Source organism: Panulirus ornatus, chromosome 6 (assembly GCF_036320965.1).
Source record: "Panulirus ornatus isolate Po-2019 chromosome 6, ASM3632096v1, whole genome shotgun sequence".
Lineage (NCBI taxonomy): Eukaryota > Metazoa > Arthropoda > Malacostraca > Decapoda > Palinuridae > Panulirus > Panulirus ornatus.
The window spans coordinates 28,985,203-29,009,991 of record NC_092229.1 but is presented as its reverse complement, the minus strand read 5'-3'; the positions used below and the strand labels follow the sequence as shown (position 1 = coordinate 29,009,991).

The 24,789-nt window shown below is 39.2% G+C and overlaps 1 protein-coding gene across 1 annotated transcript in view; it reads left to right on the top strand.

The window, feature by feature from the left end:
- The first annotated feature begins 22,251 nt into the window (after positions 1 to 22,251).
- Positions 22,252 to 24,789, top strand: part of LOC139749136 (uncharacterized) — a 215,137-nt gene continuing 212,599 nt past the window's right edge. The window contains exon 1 of the mRNA XM_071662763.1: positions 22,252 to 22,871. Within this exon, the coding sequence (XP_071518864.1) occupies positions 22,571 to 22,871 (301 nt within the window). The 5' untranslated portion in view covers positions 22,252 to 22,570. The remainder of the gene's footprint in view (positions 22,872 to 24,789) is intronic.

Here is a 24,789-nt window from a genome sequence, read left to right as displayed (position 1 = left end):
GGGATTTGACTGATATAGTCCAGTTGATCATGAATATGAGACGAAGGGTATTCGATTACTAGTAATGGAATAGTCATTTCGCTATTAATGACGATAATAGTCAAGCGGTTAGCGTTCCAAGCTACCACATAAATAGAGGGAGGGTTCAAATCCTTGCTGTTGGAAGGTATTTTATATACATATATATATTCTTCTTTCTATCATACTATTCGCCATTTCCCGCATTAGCGATGTAGCGTTAAGAACAGAGGACTGGGCCTTTGAGGGAATATCCTCACCTGGCACCCTTCTCTGTTCCTTCTTTGGGGAAAAAAACAAAAAAAACAAGAGGGGAGGATTTCCAGCCCCCCGCTCCCTTCCCTTTTAGTCGCCTTCTACGACACGCAGGGAATACGTGGGAAGTATTCTTTCTCCCCTATCAGTGGATTGAATCAAGGCATGTGAAGCGTCTGGGGTAAACCATGGAAAGCTGTGTAGGTATGTATATTTGCGTGTGTGGACGTATGTACATACATGTGTATGGGGGTGGGTTGGGCCATTTCTTTCGTCTGTTTCCTTGCGCTACCTCGCAAACGCGGGAGACAGCGGCAAAAAAAAAATAAATATATATATATATATATATATATATATATATATATATATATATATATATATATATATATATATATATATATATACTTAGAAAAGCAAATGGATTTGTATGTAGCATTTATGGATCTGGAGAAGGCATATGATAGAGTTGATAGTGATGCTCTGTGGAAGGTATTAAGAATATATGGTGTGGGAGGCAAGTTGTTAGAAGCAGTGAAAAGTTTTTATCGAGGATGTAAGGCATGTGTACGTGTAGGAAGAGAGGAAAGTGATTGGTTCTCAGTGAATGTAGGTTTGCGGCAGGGGTGTGTGATGTCTCCATGGTTGTTTAATTTGTTTATGGATGGGGTTGTTAGGGAGGTAAATGCAAGAGTTTTGGAAAGAGGGGCAAGTATGAAGTCTGTTGAAGATGAGAGAGCTTGTGAAGTGAGTCAGTTGTTGTTCGCTGATGATACAGCGCTGGTGGCTGATTCGTGTGAGAAACTGCAGAAGCTGGTGACTGAATTTAGTAAAGTGTGTGAAAGAAGAAAGTTAAAAGTATATGTGAATAAGAGCAAGGTTATTAGGTACAGTAGGGTTGAGGGTCAAGTCAATTGGGAGGTAAGTTTGAATGGAGAAAAACTGGAGGAAGTAAAGTGTTTTAGATATCTGGGAGTGGATCTGGCAGCGGATGGAACCATGGAAGCGGAAGTGGATCATAGGGTGGGGGAGGGGGCGAAAATCCTGGGAGCCTTGAAGAATGTGTGGAAGTCGAGAACATTATCTCGGAAAGCAAAAATGGGTATGTTTGAAGGAATAGTGGTTCCAACAATGTTGTATGGTTGCGAGGCGTGGGCTATGGATAGAGTTGTGCGCAGGAGGATGGATGTGCTGGAAATGAGATGTTTGAGGACAATGTGTGGTGTGAGGTGGTTTGATCGAGTGAGTAACGTAAGGGTAAGAGAGATGTGTGGAAATAAAAAGAGTGTGGTTGAGAGTGCAGAAGAGGGTGTTTTGAAATGGTTTGGGCACATGGAGAGAATGAGTGAGGAAAGATTGACCAAGAGGATATATGTGTCGGAGGTGGAGGGAACGAGGAGAAGTGGGAGACCAAATTGGAGGTGGAAAGATGGAGTGAAAAAGATTTTGTGTGATCGGAGCCTGAACATGCAGGAGGGTGAAAGGAGGGCAAGGAATAGAGTGAATTGGATCGATGTGGTATACCGGGGTTGACGTGCTGTCAGTGGATTGAATCAGGGCATGTGAAGCGTCTGGGGTAAACCATGGAAAGCTGTGTAGGTATGTATATTTGCGTGTGTGGACGTGTGTATATACATGTGTATGGGGGTGGGTTGGGCCATTTCTTTCGTCTTTTTCCTTGCGCTACCTCGCAAACGCGGGAGACAGCGACAAAGTATAAAAAAAAAAAAAAAAAAAATATATATATATATATATAATATATATATATATATATATATATATATATATATATATATATATATATGTATATATATTTATCATTCATTTTGCTTTGTCGCTGTCTCCCGCGTTAGCTAGGTAGCGCAAGGAAACAGACGAAATAATGGCCCAATCCACCCACATACACATGTATATACATACACGTCCACACACGCAAATATACATACCTATACATCTCAACGTATACAGGTATATACACACACCGACATATACATATATACACATGTACATAATTCATACTTTTTGCCTTTATTCATTCCCATCGCCACCCTGCCACACATGTAATAACAACCCCCTCCAGCTGTCATGTAATAATGCACCGAAACCACAGCTCCCTTTCCACATCCAGGCCCCACAGAACTTTCTATGGTTTACCCCAGACGCTTCACATGCCCTGGTTCAATCCATTGACAGCACGTTGACCCCGGTATACCACATCGTTACAATTCACTCTATTCCTTGCACGCTTTTCACCCTCCTGCATGTTCAGGCCCCGATCAAAATCTTTTTCACTCCATCTTTCCACCTCCAATTTGGTCTCCCACTTCTCCTCGTTCCCTCCACCTCTGACACATATATCCCCTTGGTCAATCTTTCCTCACTCATTCTCTCCATGTGACCAAACCATTTCAAAACACCCTCTTCTGCTCTCTCAACCACACTCTTTTTATTACCACACATCTCTCTTACCCTATTATTACTTACTCGATCAAACCACCTCACACCACATATTGTCCTTAAACATCTCATTTCTAGCACATCCACCCTCCTGCGCACAACTCTATCCATAGCCCACGCCTCGCAACCATAAAACATTGTTGGAACCACTATTCCTTCAAACATACCCATTTTTGCTTTCCGAGATAATGTTCTCGACTTCCACACACTCTTCAACGCTCCCAGAATTTTCACCCCCTCCCCCACCCTATGATTCCCTTCCGCTTCCATGGTTCCATCTGCTGCCAAATCCACTCCCAGATATCTAAAACACTTCACTTCCTCCAGTTTTTCTCCATTCAAACTTACCTCCCAATTGACTTGGCCCTCAACCCTACTGTACCTAATAACGTTGCTCTTATTCACATTTACTCTCAACTTTCCTCTCTCACACACTTTACCAAACTCAGTCATATATATATATATATATATATATATATATATATATATGACCAAGATTGACCAAGAGGATATATGTGTCGGAGGTGAAGGGAACGAGGAGAGATGGGAGACCAAATTGGAGGTGGAAAGATGGAGTGAAAAAGATTTTGTGTGATCGGGGCCTGAACATGCAGGAGGGTGAAAGGAGGGCAAGGAATAGAGTGAATTGGATCGATGTGGTATACCGGGGTTGACGTGCTGTCAGTGGATTGAATCAGGGCATATGAAGCGTCTGGGGTAAACCATGGAAAGCTGTGTAGGTATGTATATTTGCGTGTGTGGTCGTATGTATATACATGTGTATGGGGGTGGGTTGGGCCATTTCTTTCGTCTGTTTCCTTGCGCTACCTCGCAAACGCGGGAGACAGCGACAAAGCAAAAAAAAAAAAAAAGATAAAAAAAAGATATATATATATATATATATATATATATATATATATATATATATATATATATATATATATATATATATATATTTTCAAACTATTCTCCATTTCCCGTATCAGCAAGGTAGCGTTAAGAACAGAGGACTGGGCCTCTGAGGGAACATCCTCACCTGGCCCCCTTCTCTGTTCCTTCTTTTGGAAAATTTAAAAAAAAAAAAAAAGAGGGGAGGATTTCCAGCCCCCCGCTGCCTCCCCTTTTAGTTGCCTTCTACGACACGCAGGGAATACGTGGGAAGTATTCTTTCTCCCCTATCCCCAGGGATTATATATATATATATATATATATATATATATATATATATATATATATATATATATATATATATATATATATATATATATATATATATATATATGTATATATATATATATATATATATATATATATATATATATATATATATATATATATATATATATATATATATATATATATATATATATATATATATATATATATATATATATATATATATATATATATATATGTATATATATATATATATATATATATATATATATATATATATATATATACATATATATATATACGTGGGAAGTATTCTTTCTCCCCTATCCCCAGGGATTATATATATATATATATATATAAATATATATATATATATATATATATATATATATATATATATATATATATATATATATATATATATATATATATATATATATATATATATATATATATATATATATATATATATATATATATATATATATATATATATATATATATATATATATATATATATATATATATATATATATATATATATATATATATATATATATATATATATATATATATATATATATATATATATATATATATATATATATATATATATATATATATATATATATATATATATATATATATATATATATATATATATATATATATATATATATATATATATATATATATATATATATATATATATATATATATATATATATATAATCCCTGGGGATAGGGGAGAAAGAATACTTCCCACGTATTCCCTGCGTGTCGTAGAAGGCAACTAAAAGGGGAGGCAGCGGGGGGCTGGAAATCCTCCCCTCTTTTTTTTTTTTTAAATTTTCCAAAAGAAGGAACAGAGAAGGGGGCCAGGTGAGGATGTTCCCTCAGAGGCCCAGTCCTCTGTTCTTAACGCTACCTTGCTGATACGGGAAATGGAGAATAGTTTGAAAATATATATATATATATATATATATATATATATATATATATATATATATATATATATATATATATATATATATATCTTTTTTTTTCTTTTTTTTTTTTTGCTTTGTCGCTGTCTCCCGCGTTTGCGAGGTAGCGCAAGGAAACAGACGAAAGAAATGGCCCAACCCACCCCCATACACATGTATATACATACGACCACACACGCAAATATACATACCTACACAGCTTTCCATGGTTTACCCCAGACGCTTCATATGCCCTGATTCAATCCACTGACAGCACGTCAACCCCGGTATACCACATCGATCCAATTCACTCTATTCCTTGCCCTCCTTTCACCCTCCTGCATGTTCAGGCCCCGATCACACAAAATCTTTTTCACTCCATCTTTCCACCTCCAATTTGGTCTCCCATCTCTCCTCGTTCCCTTCACCTCCGACACATATATCCTCTTGGTCAATCTTTCCTCACTCATTCTCTCCATGTGCCCAAACCATTTCAAAACACCCTCTTCTGCTCTCTCAACCACGCTCTTTTTATTTCCACACATCTCTCTTACCCTTACGTTACTTACTCGATCAAACCACCTCACACCACACATTGTCCTCAAACATCTCATTTCCAGCACATCCATCCTCCTGCGCACAACTCTATCCATAGCCCACGCCTCGCAACCATACAACATTGTTGGAACCACTATTCCTTCAAACATACCCATTTTTGCTTTCCGGAATAATGTTCTCGACTTCCACACATTCTTCAAGGCTCCCAAGATTTTCGCCCCCTCCCCCACCCTATGATCCACTTCCGCTTCCATGGTTCCATCCGCTGCCAGATCCACTCCCAGATATCTAAAACACTTCACTTCCTCCAGTTTTTCTCCATTCAAACTCACCTCCCAATTGACTTGACCCTCAACCCTACTGTACCTAATAACCTTGCTCTTATTCACATTTACTCTTAACTTTCTTCTTCCACACACTTTACCAAACTCCGTCACCAGCTTCTGCAGTTTCTCACATGAATCCGCCACCAGCGCTGTATCATCAGCGAACAACAACTGACTCACTTCCCAAGCTCTCTCATCCCCAACAGACTTCATACTTGCCCCTCTTTCCAAGACTCTTGCATTCACCTCCCTAACAACCCCATCCATAAACAAATTAAACAACCATGGAGACATCACACACCCCTGCCGCAAACCTACATTCACTGAGAACCAATCACTTTCCTCTCTTCCTACACGTACACATGCCTTACATCCTCGATAAAAACTTTTCACTGCTTCTAACAACTTGCCTCCCACACCATATATTCTTAATACCTTCCACAGAGCATCTCTATCAACTCTATCATATGCCTTCTCCAGATCCATAAATGCTACATACAAATCCATTTGCTTTTCTAAGTATTTCTCACATACATTCTTCAAGGCAAACACCTGATCCACACATCCTCTACCACTTCTGAAACCACACTGCTCTTCCCCAATCTGATGCTCTGTACATGCCTTCACCCTCTCAATCAATACCCTCCCATATAATTTACCAGGAATACTCAACAAACTTATACCTCTGTAATTTGAGCACTCACTCTTATCCCCTTTGCCTTTGTACAATGGCACTATGCATGCATTCCGCCAATCCTCAGGCACCTCACCATGATTCATACATACATTAAATAACCTCACCAACCAGTCAATAATACAGTCACCCCCTTTTTTAATAAATTCCACTGCAATACCATCCAAACCTGCTGCCTTGCCGGCTTTCATCTTCCGCAAAGCTTTTACTACCTCTTCTCTGTTTACCAAATCATTTTCCGTAACCCTCTCACTTTGCACACCACCTCGATCAAAACACCCTATATCTGCCACTCTATCATCAAACACATTCAACAAACCTTCAAAATACTCACTCCATCTCCTTCTAACATCACCACTACTTGTTATCACCTCCCCATTTGCGCCCTTCATTGAAGTTCCCTTTTGCTCCCTTGTCTTACGCACTTTATTTACCTCCTTCCAGAACATATTTTTATTCTCCCTAAAATTTAATGATACTCTCTCACCCCAACTCTCATTTGCCCTCTTTTTCACCTCTTGCACCTTTCTCTTGACCTCCTGTCTCTTTCTCTTATACATCTCCCACTCAATTGCATTTTTTCCCTGGAAAAATCGTCCAAATGCCTCTCTCTTCTCTTTCACTAATATATATATATATATATATATATATATATATATATATATATATATATATATATATATATATATATATATATATATATATATATATATATATATATATGTATATATATATATATACATATATATATATTTCATTTTTCATTCCTTACTTTATTACATATATTATACTTTTTCGCTAGGAAAAGACATCAAAGGCCACATTCGTTCACACTGTCTCTAGCTGTCATGTATAATGCACCGAAAACACAGCTCCCTTTCCACATCCAGGCCCCATAAAATTTTCCATGGTTTACCCCAGACGCTTCACATGACCTGGTTCAATCCACTGACAGCACGTCGACCCCGGTATGCCATATCGTTCCAATACACTTTATTCCTTACACGCCTTTCACCCTCCTGTATGTTCAGGCCCCGATCGCTCAAAATGTTTTTCACTCCATCCTTCCATCTCCAATTTGGTCTCCCACTTCTCTTAGTTCCCTCTACCTCTGACACATATATCCTCTTTGTCTATCTTTCCTCACTCATTATCTCCATGTGACCAAACCATCTCAATACACCTTCTTCTGCTCTCTCAACCACACTCTTTTTATCACAACACATCTCTCTTGCCCTTTCATTACTTAATCGATGAAACCACCTCACACCACATATTGTCCTCAAACATTTCAGTTCCATCACATCCACCGTCCTCCGCACAATCCTATCTATAGCCCATTCCTCACAACCATATAACATTGTTGGAATCACTATTCCTTCAAACATACCTATTTTTGCTCTCCGAGATAACGTTCTCGCCTTCCACACGTTTTTCAACGCTCCGAGAACCTTCGCCCCCTCCCTCACCGTGTGACTCACTTCCGCTTCCATGGTTCCATCCGCTGCCAAATCTACTCCCAGATATCTAAGACACGTCACCTCCTCCAGTTTTACTCCATTCAAACTTACCTCCCAATTGACTTGTCTCTCAACTCTACTGAACCTAATAAACTTGCTCTTATTCACATATACTCTCAGCTTTCTTCTTTCACACGCTTTACCAAACTGTCACCAACCTCTGCAGTTTCTCACCCGAATCAACCACCAGCGCTGTATCATCAGCAAACAACAACTGACTGACTTCCCAAGCCCTCTCATCCACAACAGACTGCGTACTCGTCCCTCATCAAAACTCTTGCATTCACCTCCCTAACAACCCTATCCATAGACAAATTAAACAACCATGGAGACATCACGCACTCCTACCGCAAACCGACATTCACTGGGAACCAATCACTTTCCTCTTTTCTTACTCGTATACACGCCTTACATCCTTGATAAAAACTTTTCACTGCTTTTAGCAACTTACCTTCCACACCATATGTTCTTAACACCTGCCACAAAACATCTCTATCAACTTTATCATATACCTTCTCCAGATTCATAAATGTCGCATGCAAATTCATCTGTTTTTCTAATTATTTCTCACATACATTCTTCAAAGCAAACACCTGATTCACACATCCTTTGCCACTTCTGAAACCACACTGCTCTTCCCCAGTCTGATGCTTTGTACATGCCATTACCCTCTCGATCAATATCCTCCCATATAATTTCCCAGGAATACTCAACAAACTTATACCTCTTCAATTTGACCACTCACCTTTATCCCCTTTGTCTTTGTACTATGGCACTACGCATGCATCCTCAGGCACTTCACCATGAACCACATATACATTAAATATCCTTACCAACCAGTCAACAACACAGTCACCCCCTTTTTTAATAGATTCCACTCCATTGCCATCTAAACCCGCTGCCTTGCCGGCTTTCATCTTCCGCAAAGCTTTCACCACCTTTTTTTCTGTATACCAAACCATTCTCCCTGATCCTCTCACTTCGCACACCACCTCAACCAAAACACCCTATATCTGCTACTCTATCATCAAACACATTTAACATAGCTTCAAAATACTCACTCCATCTCCTTCTCACTTCACCACTACCTGTTATTACCTTCCCATTAGCCTCCTTTCACCGATGTTCCCATCTGTTCTCTTGTCTTACGCACTTTATTTACCTCCTTCCAAAACATCTTTTTATTCTCCCTAAAATCTAATGATACTCTCTCACCCCAACTCTCAGTTGGTCTCTTTTTCACCTCTTGCACCTTTCTCTTGACCTGCCGCTTTCTTTTATACATAGCCCAGTCATTTGTACCATTTCCCTGCAGAAATAGTCCAAACACCTTTCTCTTCTCTTTCACTAACAATCTTATTTCTTCATCCCACCACTCACGACCCTTTTTAATCTGCCCTCCTCCCACCTTTCTCATGCCACAACCATCTTTTGCGCAAGCCATCACTGCTACCCAAAATACATCCCATTCCTCCCCCACTCCCCTTTACATCATTTGCTCTCAACCTTTTCCATTCTGCACTCTATCTCTCCTGGTACTTCCTCAGACAAGTCTCCTTTCCAAGCTCACTTACTCTCACCACTCTCTTCACCACAACATTATCTCTTCTTTTCTAAAACACCTCAACAAATCTTCACCTTCGCCTCCACAAGATAATGATCAGACATCCCTCCAGTTGCCCCTCTCAGCACATAAACATTCAAAAGTCTCATTTTACGCGCCTATCAATTAACACGCAATCCAATACCGATCTATGGCCATCTCTCCTACTTACATACGTATACTTATGTATATGTATTCACCAATCACCAGTCCTTTTTCAGCACAGAAATCTACAAGCTCTTCATTATTTTCATTTACGACACTGAACACCCCATGCATACCAATTATTCCCTCAACTGCCACATGACTCACCTTTGTATTCAAATCACCCATCACTATAACCTGGTCTCGTGCATCAAAGCTGCTAAACGTTCATTCAGCTGCTCCCACAACACTTGCCTCTCGTGATCTTCTAGAGTTTATTTTCTTACACTCTATCACATATTCCCATAACTCCTGCTTCAGTAGTAGTGCTACTCCTTTCTTTGCTCTTGCCCTCTCACCAACCCCTGACTGTACTCCTAATACATTCCCGAATCACTCTTCGTTTCACTCAGACCCAAAACATCCAGGTTCTTTTCCTGAAACATATTACCTGTGTCTCCTTTTTTCTCATCTTAGTTACATTCACACACATTTAGACACCCAAATCTGAGCCTTCCAGGGGGATGAGGAATCCCCGCATATATATATATATGAATGGGGTTGTTAGGGAGGTGACTGCAAGAGTTTTGGAAAGAGAGGCAAGTATGCAGTCTGTTGTGGATGAGAGAGCTTGGAAAGTGATTCAGTTGTTGTTCGCTGATGATACAGCACTGGTGGCTGATTCATGTGAAAAACTGCAGAAGCTGGTGACTGAGTTTGGCAAAGTATGTGAAAGAAGAAAGTTAAGAGTAAATGTGAATAAGATCAAGGTTATTAGGTGCAGTAGGGTTTTGAGGGTCAAGTCAACTGGGAGGTAAGTTTGAATGGAGAAAAACTGGAGGAAGTAAAGTGTTTTAGATATCTGGGAGTGGATCTGGCAGCAGATGGAAACATGGAAGCGGAAGTGAATCATAGGGTGGGGGAGGGGGCGAAAGTTCTGGGAGCCTTGAAGAATGTGTGGAAGTCGAGAACATTATCTCGGAAAGCAAAAATGGGTATGTTTGAAGGTATAGTGGTTCCAACAATGTTGTATGGCTGCGAGGCGTGGGCTATGGATAGAGTTGTGCGTAGGAGGGTGGATGTGCTGGAAATGAGATGTGTGAGGACAATATGTGGTGTGAGGTGGTTTGATCGAGTAAGTAATGTCAGGGTAAGAGAGATGTGTGGAAATAAAAAGAGCGTGGTTGAGAGAGCAGAAGAGGGTGTTTTGAAATGGTTTGGTCACATGGAGAGAATGAGTGAGGAAAGATTGACCAAGAGGATACATGTGTCAGAGGTGGAGGGAACGAGGAGAAGTGGGAGACCAAATTGGAGGTGGAAAGATGGAGTGAAAAAGATTTTGTGTGATCGGGGCCTGAACATGCAGGAGGGTGAAAGGCGTGCAAGGAATAGAGTGAATTGGAACGATGTGGTATACCAGGGAGCATGTGAAGCGTCTGGGGTAAACTATGGAAAGTTGTGTGTGGCCTGGATGTGGAAAGGGAGGTGTGGTTTCGGTGCATTATTACACGACAGCTAGAGACTGAGTGTGAACGAAAGTGGCATTTGTTGTCTTTTCCTAGCGCTACCTCGCACACATGAGGGGAGAGGGGGTTGTTATTCCATGTGTGGCGAGGTGGCGATGGGAATAAATAAAAGCAGAAAGTATGAATTATGTACATGTGTATATATGTATATGTCTGTGGAAAGGGAGCTGTGGTTTCGGTGCATTATTACACGACAGCTAGAGACTGAGTGTGAACGAAAGTGGCATTTGTTGTCTTTTCCTAGCGCTACCTCGCACACATGAGGGGAGAGGGGGTTGTTATTCCATGTGTGGCGAGGTGGCGATGGGAATGAATAAAGGCAGAAAGTATGAATTATGTGCATGTGTATATATGTATATGTCTGTGTGTGTATATATATGTGTACATTGAGATGTATAAGTATGTATATTTGCGTGTGTGGAATAGAGTGAATTGGATCGATGTGGTATACCGGGGTCGACATGCTGTCAATGGATTGAATCAGGGCATGTGAAGCGTCTGGGGTAAACCATGGAAAGTTCTGTGGGGCCTGGATGTGGAGGGGGAGCAGTGGTTTCGGGCATTATTACGTGGCAGCTGGGGACTGAGTGTGAACGAATGGGGGCCTTTGTTGTCTTTTCCTAGCGGTACCTCGCACACATGAGGGGGAAGGGGGATATTATTCCATGTGTGGCGAGGTGGCGATGGGAATAAATAAAGGCAGACAGTATGAATTATGTACATGTGTATATATGTATATGTCTGTTTGTGTATATATATGCGTACATTGAGATGTATAGGTATGTATATTTGCGTGTGCGGACTTGTATGTATATACATGTGTATGGGGGTAGGTTGGGAGATTTCTTTCGTCTGTTTCCTTGCGCTACCTCGCAAACGCGGGAGACAGCGACAAAGCAAAAAAAAAAAAAAAAAAATGAATTGGGAGGTGGGTTTGAATGTAGAAAAACTGGAGGAACTGAAGTGTTTTAGATATCTGGGAGTGGATTTGGCAGCGGATGGAACTATGGAAGCGGAAGTGAATCATAGGGTGGGGGAGGGGGCGAAAGTTCTGGGAGCGTTGAAGAATGTGTGGAAGTTGAGAACATTATCTCGGAAAGCAAAAATGGGTATGTTTGAATGAATAGTGGTTCCAACAATGTTATATGGTTGCGAGGCGTGGGCTATGGATAGAGTTGTGCGGAGGAGGGGTAATGTGCTGGAAATGAGATGTTTGAGGACATTATGTGATGTGAGGTGGTTTGATCGAGTAAGTAATAATGGGGTAAGAGAGATGTGTGGTAATAAAAAGAGTGTGGTTGAGAGAGCAGAAGAGGGTGTTTTGAAATGGTTTGGTCACATGGAGAGAATGAGTGAGGAAAGATTGACCAAGAGGATATATGTGTCAGGGGTGGAGGGAACGAGAAGAAGTGGGAGACCAAATTGGAGGTGGAAAGATGGAGTGAAAAAGATTTTGAGTGATCGGGGCCTGAACATGCAGGAGGGTGAAAGGCGTGCAAGGAATAGAGTGAATTGGAACGATGTGGTATACCGGGGTCGACATGCTTTTAATGGATTGAACCAAGGCATGTGAAGCGTCTGGGGTAAATCATGGAAAGTTCTGTGGGGCCTGGATGTGGAAAGGGAGCTGTGGTTTAGGTGCATTATTACATGACAGCTAGAGACTGAGTGTGAACGAAAGTGGCCTTTGTTGTCTTTTCCTAGCGCTACCTCGCGCACATGAGGGGGGAGGGCGTTGTTATTTCATGTGTGGCGGGGTGGCAATGGGAATGAAAAAAGGCAGATAGTATCAATCATGTACATGTATATATATGTATATGTCTGTGTGTGTATATATATGCATACGTTGAGATGTATAGGTATGTATATTTGCGTGTGTGGACGTGTATGTATATACATGTGTATGTGGGTGGGTTGGGCATCCTTTTGTCTGTTTCCTTGCGCTACCTCGCTAACGCGGGAGACAGCGACAAAGCAAAATAAATAAATATATATATATATATATATATATATATATATATATATATATATATATATATATATATATATATATATATATATATATGCATATATATATATATATATATATATATATATATATATATATATATATATATATATATATATATATATATATATATATATATATATATATATATATATATATATATATATATATATATATATATATATATATATATATATATATATATATATATATATATATATATATATATATATATATATATATATATATATATATATATATATATATATATATATATATATATATATTATCCCTGGGGATAGGGGAGAAAGAATACTTCCCACGTATTCCCTGCGTGTCGTAGAAGGCGACTAAAAGGGAAGGGAGCGGGGGGCTGGAAATCCTCCCCTCTCGTTTTTTTTTTTTTTTTTTTATTTTTTTTTTCCAAAAGAAGGAACAGAGAAGGGGGCCAGGTGAGGATATTCCCTCAAAGGCCCAGTCCTCTGTTCTTAGCGCTACCTCGCTAATGCGGGAAATGGCGAATAGTATGAAAAAAAAAAAAAAAATATATATATATATATATATATATATATATATATATATATATATATATATATATATATATATATATATATATATATATATATATATATATATATGCATATATATGCATATATATATATATATATATATATATATATATATATATATATATATATATATATATATATATATATATATATATATATATATATATATATATATATATATATATATATATATGCATATATATATATATATATATATATATATATATATATATATATATATATATATATATATATATATATATATATATATATATATATATATATATATATATATATATATATATATATATATACAAGAAAATAAATCTAGATTGATATGGGTAAAACTGAAAATGGATGGCGAGAGATGGGTGATTAGCAGTGTTTATACACCTGGTTATGAGAAGAAAGATCATGCGAAACAATTTTTTTGGGAGCAGCTGAGTCAGTGTGTTAGCAGTTTTGGTGCACAAGACGGGTTATTAGCAATGGGTAATTTGAATGTGAAGGTGAGTAATGTGGCAGTTGAAGGTTTAATTGGTGTACATGGGGTATTCAGTGCTGTGAATGGAAATGGTGATTAGCATGCGGATTTGTGTGCTGAAAAAAGACTGGTGATTAGAAATACATCGTTTAAAAAGAAATATACGCAAGTATACGTATGTGAGTAGTAAAGGTGGTCAACAGACATTACTAGATCACGTATTCATTGATAGGCGTGTAAAATAGAGACTTTTGGATGTAAATGTGCTGAGAGGGGCAGCCTGTCGGTTGTCCGATCACAGTCTTGTGGAGATGAATGTGAAGATTTTTGGGTTTTTCAAAAAAGAAGGGAGAATGTCGTGAAGAGAGTGATGAGAGTAAGTGCTCATAGCAGGGGTGATTGAGTGTAGAATCACAAAAGGTGAGAGCAAATGAAGTATGGTGAATGGGTGAGGAATGGATGATTTTAGGGAAGAGATACATGTGGCATGAGAAATGTGGGAGGTGGGCAGACTAGAAAGGGCAGTGTGTGATGGGGTGAAGTAAAGTTGCTGATGAAAGAGTAAAGAGAGGCGTTTGGGTGGCACTTACAAGGAAGAAGTGCAAATAATAGTTGGGGTGAGAGTATCATTAAACTTTAGGAGAATTGAATGATTTTTCGGATGGTTTTGCATATGTTTCATGATGCTGTTCAGATCTGGAAACTGCTTTGGCTGAAAACAGTTCATTCTGCTAGATCTGAATATAACTCAAATTTTGCTGGGAAGTTTAGATCAATAAAGCAATAAAATGCTAAGAACTGGCATTCATGGATATTATTCTTTCACTTATCATATATTTGCCTTTCAGACACTGTCGAACTCAAGACTTTTGAGACATTTCCACAAATATTTTATGTGCCTCAAATCAATCAATGACATGCTAATCTTTTATTCTGTACATTCTTAATTTTCTGACGTTATCTAACTCACGGCTGTGAAAACATTTCTGTCAATACAAGACAAGAAAACAAATGGAAATATCGGTGAAGGGGACAAGGAGGAAAAAATGAGAGGTAGTGATGGAGTGAGTAGATGTAGAGAGTATTTTGAAGATTGTTGAATGTGTTTGATGATACAGTGGCAGGTGTAGTGTGTGTTGGTCGGGGGTGGTGTGCGAAGTGAGAGAGTCAGGGGTGGTGGTTTGGTGAAGAGAGAGGAGGTGGTAAAAAACCACGCAGAAGATGAAATCCAGCAAGGCAGCGGGAGTGGATGGTATTGTAGTTGAATTTATTAAGAAAGGGGGTGACTGTGTTGGTAATTGGTTGGTGAGGATATCTAATGTATATATGGATCGTGGGGAAGTGCTTGAGGATTGGTGGAATGCATGTAGGTTAATGCCATTGTACATAGGCAAACGGTATAAAGGTGAGTGTTCAAACTACAGGCATAAGTTTGAGTATACCTGGAAAGTTGTATAGGAGGGTATTGACTGAGAGGGCGAAGGCATGTACAAAGCATCAGATTGGAGAGGAGCAGTGTGATTTCAGAAGTGGTAGAGGATGTGTGACTCAGGTGTTTGCACTGAAGAATGCGTGTGAGAAATACTTTGAAAAACAGCTGGATTTGTTTGTCATTTATTGATCTGGAGAAGGCATATGATAAGGTTGATAGAAATGCTTTTAGGAAGGTATTAAGAATTCATGGTGTGGGTGATAAGCTGCTAGAAAAAGTGAGAAGTTTTTGTCAAGGGTTTATGGCATGTGTGCAAGCCGGAAGAGAGGAGAATGATTTGTTTCCAGAGAAGGTGGGTTTACGGCAAGGGTGTGTGATGTCATCTTGGTTGTTTAACTTATTTACTGATAGGATGCTTAGGAAGGTAATTGCTTGGAGAAAAGGGAGAGTATACAGTCTGACGGGATGAGAGGGCCTGGAAGTGTCAGTTATTGTTCGCATATGATACAGCACTGCTGGTTGATTCGAGTGAGAAACTGCAGAAGTTGGTGACTGAGTTTGGAAAAGTGTGCGAAAGGAAAAGTTGAGAGTAAATGCAAATAAAAGCAAGGTTATTAGGTTCAACAGTGTCAAGGGATAAGTGAGTTGCAAGGTAAGCTTAAATGGATAGAGATTGGAGGACGTGAAGTGCTTTAAATGTCTAGGAGTGGCGTTGACAGCGAATGGAACCATGGAAGTGAAAATGAGTCATAGGTTGGGAAGGGGGTAAAGGTTCTGGGAGCGATTAAAATGTGTGGAAAAGGAGAACGTTATTTCGGAGAGCAAAAATGGGTGTTTGAAGGAATAGTATTTCCAACAGTATTATATGGTCGCGAGGCATGAGTTATAGATAGAGCTGTACGGAGGAGGGTGGATGTGATAAAGATCAAATGTTTGAGGACAATATGTGATGTGAGGTGGTTTAATCGAGTAAGTTATGAAAGGGTTAGAGAGAAGTGTGGAAATAAAAAGAGCGTGATTGAGAGAGCAGAAGAGGGTGTGTTGAAATGGTTTGGACATATGGAGAGAATGAGTGCGGAAAGATTGACAAGATGATATATGTGTCAGAGGTGGAAGGAACGAGGAAAAGCGGGAGATCAAATTGAAGGTGGAAGAATTAAGTGAAAAAGATTTTGAGCGATCGTGCGAGGTAGCGCCAGGAAAACAGATAAAAGAAAAAATAAATGCACCGAAACCACAGCTCCCTATCCACATCCAGGCCCCACAGATTTTTCCATGGCTTACCCCAGACGTTTCACATGCCCTAGTTCAGTCTAATGACAGTATGTCGACCCCGGTTTACCACATTGTTCCAATGCATTCTATTCCTTGCAAGCCCCTCACCCTCCTGCATTTTCAGGCCCCGATCGCTCAAAATGTTTTTCACTGCATCCTTCCGCCTTTGATTTGGTCTCCCGCTTCTTGTTCTCTCCACCTTTGACATATATATCCTCTTTGTCAATCTTTCTACACTCATTCTCTCCATATGTCTACACCATTTAAACACACCCTATTCTTCTCACTGAATCACACTCTTTTCATTATCACAAATCTATCTTACCCTTTAATTATTTACTCGATCAAACCGCTTCACACCACAAATTGTCCTCAAACATTTCATTTCCAACACATCCACCCTCCTCCGTACAACCCTATCTACAACCCATGCTTCGTGACTATATAGTATTGTTGGAACTACTACTCCTTCAAATATACCCATTTTCGCTCTCTGAGATAATGTTCTCTCTTCCCACACATACTTCATTATTTTTAGAACCTTTGTCCCATCCCCACCCGATGACTCACTTCCACTTCCATGGTTCCATTCGCAGCTAAATCCACTGTCAGATATCTAAAACACTTTACTTCTTCCAATTTTCTCCTTTCAAACTCACATCCCGACCAGTTTGTCCCTCACCCCTGTTGAATCCAATAAGCTTGTTCTTATTCACATTTACTCTCAACTTTCTCCTTTCACACACTTTTTCCAAACTCAGTCACCAACTTATGCAGTTTCTCACTCGAATCAGCCACTAGTGCTGTATCATCGGCGAACAACAACTGACTCACTTCCCAGATCTTTCATTCCCAACAGACTCCATACTCGCCCCTCTCTCGAAAACTCTTGCATTTACCTCCCTAACCACCCCATCCATAAACGAATCAAACAAACATGGTGACATGACATCCTTGCCGCAGACCTACCTTCACTGGGAAGCAATCATTCTCCTCTCTTCATACTCGTACACATGATTCATAACCTTGATGAAAACTTCTCACTCCTCGCAGCTTACCTCCCACAGTGTGTACTCTTAAGATCTTCCACAAAGTATCTCTATCCACCCTGTCATATGCCTTCTTTAGATCCATAAATGCCACATACAAATCCATTTCTTTCTCTAAGTACTTCTTGCGCACATTCTTCAAAGAAAGCACCTGATCTACACACACATCCTCTACCACTTCTGAAATCACACTGCTTCTCTCCGATCTGATGCTCTGTACATGCCTTAACCATCTCAGTCAATACCCTTCCATACAAATTTCCAGGAATATTCAACAAACTTATTCCTCTGTTGTTTGAACACTCACCTTTATCCCCTTTGCCTTTGTACAATGGCACTTCACGTGCGTTCCGCCAATCCTCAGGCCCTTAACCATGATCTATACGTACACTGAATACCTAAGCAACCAATCAACATCACAGTAACCCCCTTTCTTAATAAATTCAATTGCAATACCATCCAACCCCGCTGCCTTGCCGGATTTCATCTTCCTCAAGACTTTCACCACCTCTTTTGTCTTCACCAAACCACTCTTACTGACTTCACTCACTTCGTACACGACCCGACCAAAACACCCAACGCTTGCCACCCTATCATCAAACACATTTAGCAAACCTTCAAAATACTCACTCCATCTCCTCCTCACTTCATTAATACCTGTTATCACTTCTCTCCTTGCCCTCTTCACTGATGTTTCCATTAATTTTCTTGTCTTCCGCACATTATTTAGCACTTTCCAAAACATCCTCTTGGTCTCCCTAAAGTTTAATGATTTTCTCTCACCCCAACTCTCATTTGCCTTCTTTTTCAACTTTTGCATTTTTCTGTTGACGTCCTGCCGTTTTCTCTTATACATTTTCCGATCATTTGCACTCCTTCCTTACAAATATCGTCCAAACACCTCTCTTTTCCCTTTCACTAACAACTTTACTTCTTCATCTCACCACTCACTACCCTTTCTAATCTGCCCATTTCCCACCTGTCTCATGCCACATGCATCTTTTGCACATGCCATCACTGATTCCCTAAATTCATTCTATTTCCCACCCACTCCCCTCAAGTTATTTGTTCTTACATTTTGCCATTCTAGACACAATATCTCCCGGTACTTCTTCACACTAGTCTCCTTGCCAAGCTCACTTACTCTCACCGCTCTCTTCTCCCCGACATTATTTCTTCTTTTTGAAAACCTCTATGAATCTTCAACTTCACCTCCACAAAATAGTGATCAGATATCCCATAAGCTGCCCCTGTCAGTACATAAACCACCAAAAGTCTCTCTCTTACCCGCTTATCAATCAACTTTTAATCTAATAATGCCCTTTGACCATCTCTCCCACTCACATACGTTTACTTGTGTATATTTCTCATTTTAAACCAGGTATTCCCAATCACCAGTCTTTTTTCAGTACACAAATTCACAACACTGGATACCCAATGTACACCAATCATATCCTCAACTGCCATATCACTCACCTTCTCATTTAAATCACCCATCTCTAATACCCGGTCTCGTGCACCAAAACTGCTGACACACTCACTCAGCTGCTCCCAAAACGCTTGTTCCACAGTATCTTTCTTCTCATAACCAGGTGCATAAGCATCAATAATCACTTATCTCTCTCCATCCACTTTCAGTTTTATCTATATCAATCTAGAATCTTCTTCCGTACTCTCTATCACACACTCCCAAAACTCATGCTTTAGGAGTAGTGCTACTCCTCCCTTACCTCTTGTCCTTTCATCAACCCCTGACTTTACACCCAAGACTTTACTAAACTATTCTCCAGAGCCAGATCATCCAGGTTTCTTTCCTCAAACATACTACCTATCATTTCTTCTCATTTTGGTTAAATCCACACACATTTAGACACCCCAGTCTGAGCCTTCGAGGAGGATGAGCACTCCCCGCTTGACTCCTCTTTCTGTTCCCTCTTTTAGAAATTGAAATACAAGAAGGAGAGGGTTTCCTTCCCCCACGCTCCCGCCCCCTTTAGTCGCCTTCTACGACACGCGGGGAGTACGTGGGAAGCATATACCTTAGACTGAGCTAGGTGCCCCTTTTACTGACCAACCCTAAGGGTCCATAAACAGATGGCTTGGCTGTGAACAGACTGCTACACCTAGGATTCGAACCTATGCAATTGACCTTGGGCGGCCCGTGAATGCGTCACGGAGAGGACGATAACCCATACGCCTCAAGGTTTTCGTTTTTAAATTCCTGTGTGCGTAGACCTAATTCCCTCACACAGAAAGATTTTGTGAATTCCGTCGTAAGCATTTATGTAAGTGATTAATTATATAAGCTCAGGATCTCTATAAAAAAGCTCCTGCAACTTCACAGTAATAAGAAAATGTTGCATTCCTTTCGAGTGAGAAGTTCCTGGTGAAATTGCATTTCTTTTCGTGTACTGACGATGATACACCCTCACCGAAGGTGGCTTCACTCGCGGCATAACCACTATTCGGAAACTCTCAAACTACAGTAAGTGAAGAAAAGGACCTTGGAGTTGTCATTAGCAACAATTTGAAGTACACTAAACAGTGTCAAGCAGCACTAAAAGGTACAACCAAATGTTTGGTTTCACAGTCAAGAACATACAAGACACCAGAAAGAATTGTCACACTATATAATTCTTTAGTAAGACCACGCTTTGAATATGCAGTCCACTTTTGGCCCCAAACTATAAAAAGACAAGGAAAAATTAGATCAAGTACAAAGACGCATGACAAAATTGATCCCATCCCTTAGAAATCTGGCATACAAAGACAGGCTAAAAGGATTGGATCTCTTCTCCCTTAAGAAATGTAGACTTCGCGGATACTTAATGCAAGTGTTCAAAATTCTGAATATCTCCGATGAAGTAAATCACGAACATCTTTTCGAAGTACAAGAAAATATGGTTACCAGGACAAATGGAATAGAATTCAAAGGTAAAAGATGCAGTACAAAAAAAGCTTCTTTTCCTATGAGTGTGTTGAGGACTGGAATACGTACGTTACCGTCAGCCGTAGTGAATGCTAAGACTTGCAAATACCTTCAAAAGTCGTTTAGACAAACATTCTAAAACTTCAGGTATGATCTGAGAAAAACGCCAGAAATAAACTGTATAAGCGACACCGGTGATGGGGACACTAGAAAGCTAATGTGCAGCAGCGAGGGAGTCGGTGATAGCGTAAAAACTGCTGAGCGGAATTACATTTTCTTCTCAAGTTAAAATCCTGTTTTTCTTTCACGAAACAACCCAGATGAGGGCCAGCAGACCTTCTGCTGTCTATCTTTATCATGCATATTCATATAAACGCCTGTGATTATCCATACTTGTAAATGGACATACAAGTCAAAGGACTGAATCAGAGTATGTGAAACGTCCCGGGTAAACCATGGAAAGGTCTGTGGGGCCTGGATGTGGATAGTGAGCTGGGGTTTCGGTGCATTACGCATGACAGGTCGTGTATGGGCGTGAGCGGATGTGGCCTTTCTTCGTCTGTTTCCTGACGCTACCTCACTGACGCAGAGGGTGGCGATCGGGTGTAGGGGAGAGGAGAAAGTGTTTTCTTTTTCTTTTCCTTCATGCATTTGCGCTGTTTCCTGTGGGGAGAGGTGGCTTTGAGAATGGATGAAGACGAGCAAATATGAATATGTACATATATATGTTCATGTATGTGCGTGTGTATCTATCTATCTATCTATCAATATGTATATGGGTGTGGGTATGTGTGTGTGTGTGTGTGTGTGTGTGTGTGTGTGTGTGTGTGGGTGTGTGTGTGTGTGTAAGTGATTGGATGTGTCTTTCTTCGTTTGTTTCCTGGCATAAATAATCCATATACTATGTATTGAATATGGACATTGCACTTGTATGTATGCAGACATCGTAGATAGGTAACAATAAACAATGTACACTTCACAAATAAGTCGCACAACTCGACGTCATACATGCAAAGCACATCAAAAGTTCACCTTAGAAGAAAAACGTTTGTATAGTATGAAAGTTACAAGTGCGTAAGATGAGGAATGGTTAAATGTGCGAGGAAGTGAAGGGTTGGTGGGAGGAAGGGAGGGAGGGGAAGGGGAAGGGGTGCTGAGGTTGGCCAGCATCGTCTGCTGCCGCGGGTGGATCATACCTCCCTCACAAGCGCGCATGTCCGATAATCCTGCTCCCACAAATTCATCGATTTATCCACTTTTTCACGTTTCCTTCTTAACGTGGGGACAGAGAGATATATATATTAAAAATATGTTAATAAAACCTCAAGTGAAACGATAGACACTCTTGAATTACGTGAGAGGATGTGCCTCTACAGCGCATGTCCCAGCCTAGAGAGAGTTTGAGAGAGAGAGAGGAGACACAGAGTGAACGGGAGTGTTAGAGCGCGCGGCCATAAGTGATATTGTTTACCAGTGAAGTGTGGATCAGCAGCGGCCTGGAGGCGTTTGATAGTGGTGTGGACTGCCTCCACCACCGCCACCATCATCACCCACCAGCTCCACCGCCACCATACTCTACAAAATAATGAGTGTCAACTTGGGAAACGATACGAAAGCTGCCTCACCAGTCAGAACCCCGGATGAGGGCAAGGAAAGTAAATACGAGCCAAAGCAAAACAAGAAGATCATTCGCCTCTTGACAGTGATTGCCTACGTCATCTCTGTGTCCATGGCAGCCATAATTTTGTCTCTGTATTACGTGTTCTTGTGGAATCCGGAGATGAAATACTCGCCCAAACACAAGCAAGGGGCCTTCACCAATAAAAATGAATTCACTTACGACGATAATTCCCCAGCGCTTATCTCCCAACCCTTCTCATCCCATGGTAAGTGCCACAACACCACACCCCACACCTTACTCTGCCTAAGGGCGGAACGTTGCCTTAGTAGGCTAGGACCACGGTCTCGCTCTCACCTTAGGAGCTTCACGTGTGCATACATCTCTTAATAACAGAAAAAGTTTGGATGGAATCAGGCTCCCTACTAATTCTACCGTGGAGGGGGAAGAAATAGGTGAGTTTGAGCACCTGTTGGAGGAAATATTTCCTTAATTTTTGTATTTCATACCGGCAAGTGGACAATCCGCTAAGCACGTGTAGATAGGCTGTGTCCATTGAACAATAACGAACGTTTACATAGGTTTAGTCAGCAACACCTTTCAATGGTTCCATAATAAAACATGCCTAACCACTGAGGAATTTGTGTACGCACAAAGGGAGACAGACATAGGTGCACATGTGTGCGTATATTACGTAAGAAATCTTAGACTGTACTTTTACATGTTTCCCTTCCAGATTCGGCATGTGCGTTCACGTGACCTTGTACTGTATCAGTATCATTACGTATGTATGAAAGCGTGAGTTTCCACCATCCTGTTTCAATTGAACGCATTTAGTTCTATGTTCGCATTCTTATATATATATATATATATATATATATATATATATATATATATATATATATATATATATATATATATATCAACACTGCACTGTTGATACGGATTATCTAAGTGTAATGCATCAGAAAAACTTTGGTTCTTTTGACATTTCTACTTATTAGTAGTTTTCAGGATTACTGTCGTTAATGTTGTTGCTTTATCATCGATGTTAATGATAATAATAGTAATTGATATCAATTGATTATAATAATGATAATGTTGATAATGATAATAATGATTATAATAATGATAATAGTAATGATAGAATAATAATAATAATGATAATTATAATAATAATAATAATAATAATAATAATAATAATAATGATAATAACCAAATTATATGTTTTCACGTTCATCATCATAATCAAGTAAATCGTTATCATTATCAACAGATATTGTTACTATGATTTTTATCAAGTTGAGCAATACAATATTTTACTGTTGTTGTGGTCGTTGTCTTTTTTAGTATTGATATTACTGAAATAAAAATCAATGATTACCTTTATCATAAATATAACTATCAGCCAGGTCACCAGTATGATTAATACTGTTTTTTTGTGTTGTGCCATGATTACATTTATCATACATTTATCTTTATTATTACTACTATAGTCATCATAACTTATGTTACTAATTGCATCATCATCGTTTTTGTTGTCATGGTTGTTTTATTTTGATGATTCTGTTAATAATAATTCCTATTACTGATATTTTGGTCAGTTTTTATCTTGGATATAATGATTCTTTTCCCCGTTTTTAATGTTGTGTTCATGATAATTATTACAATTATCTATGCTGTTGCTCTTTCCAAACTATACTGCTTGCAGTTATTCATATGACAGTGGTAATAATAATTACTGCTGCTATAATAATGATATTAGTAATAATGATAATGATAATAATGATAATAATAATGATAATGATAATGATAATAATAACGATAATGATAATATAAGAAATAATAATAATAATAATAATAATATTATTATTATTATCATTATTATTGTCATTATTATTATTATCATTTCTCAACAATTTCATATCAATACCATTATTAACATTTTCAAAACTTATCCTAACTATCACTACATGTCTATCTGCAGTATTACTATGATGCTGTAGTTAATAAGAGTTACTTACGATGACCGTGGTTGCATTATAATCATTAGCATTATCTGTGTTTCATTATTATTGCTCCTATTGATATCGATATATCATATTGCATTATAATCATTAGCATTATCTGTGTTTCATTATTATTGCTCATTGATATCGATATATCATATTGCATTACAATCATTA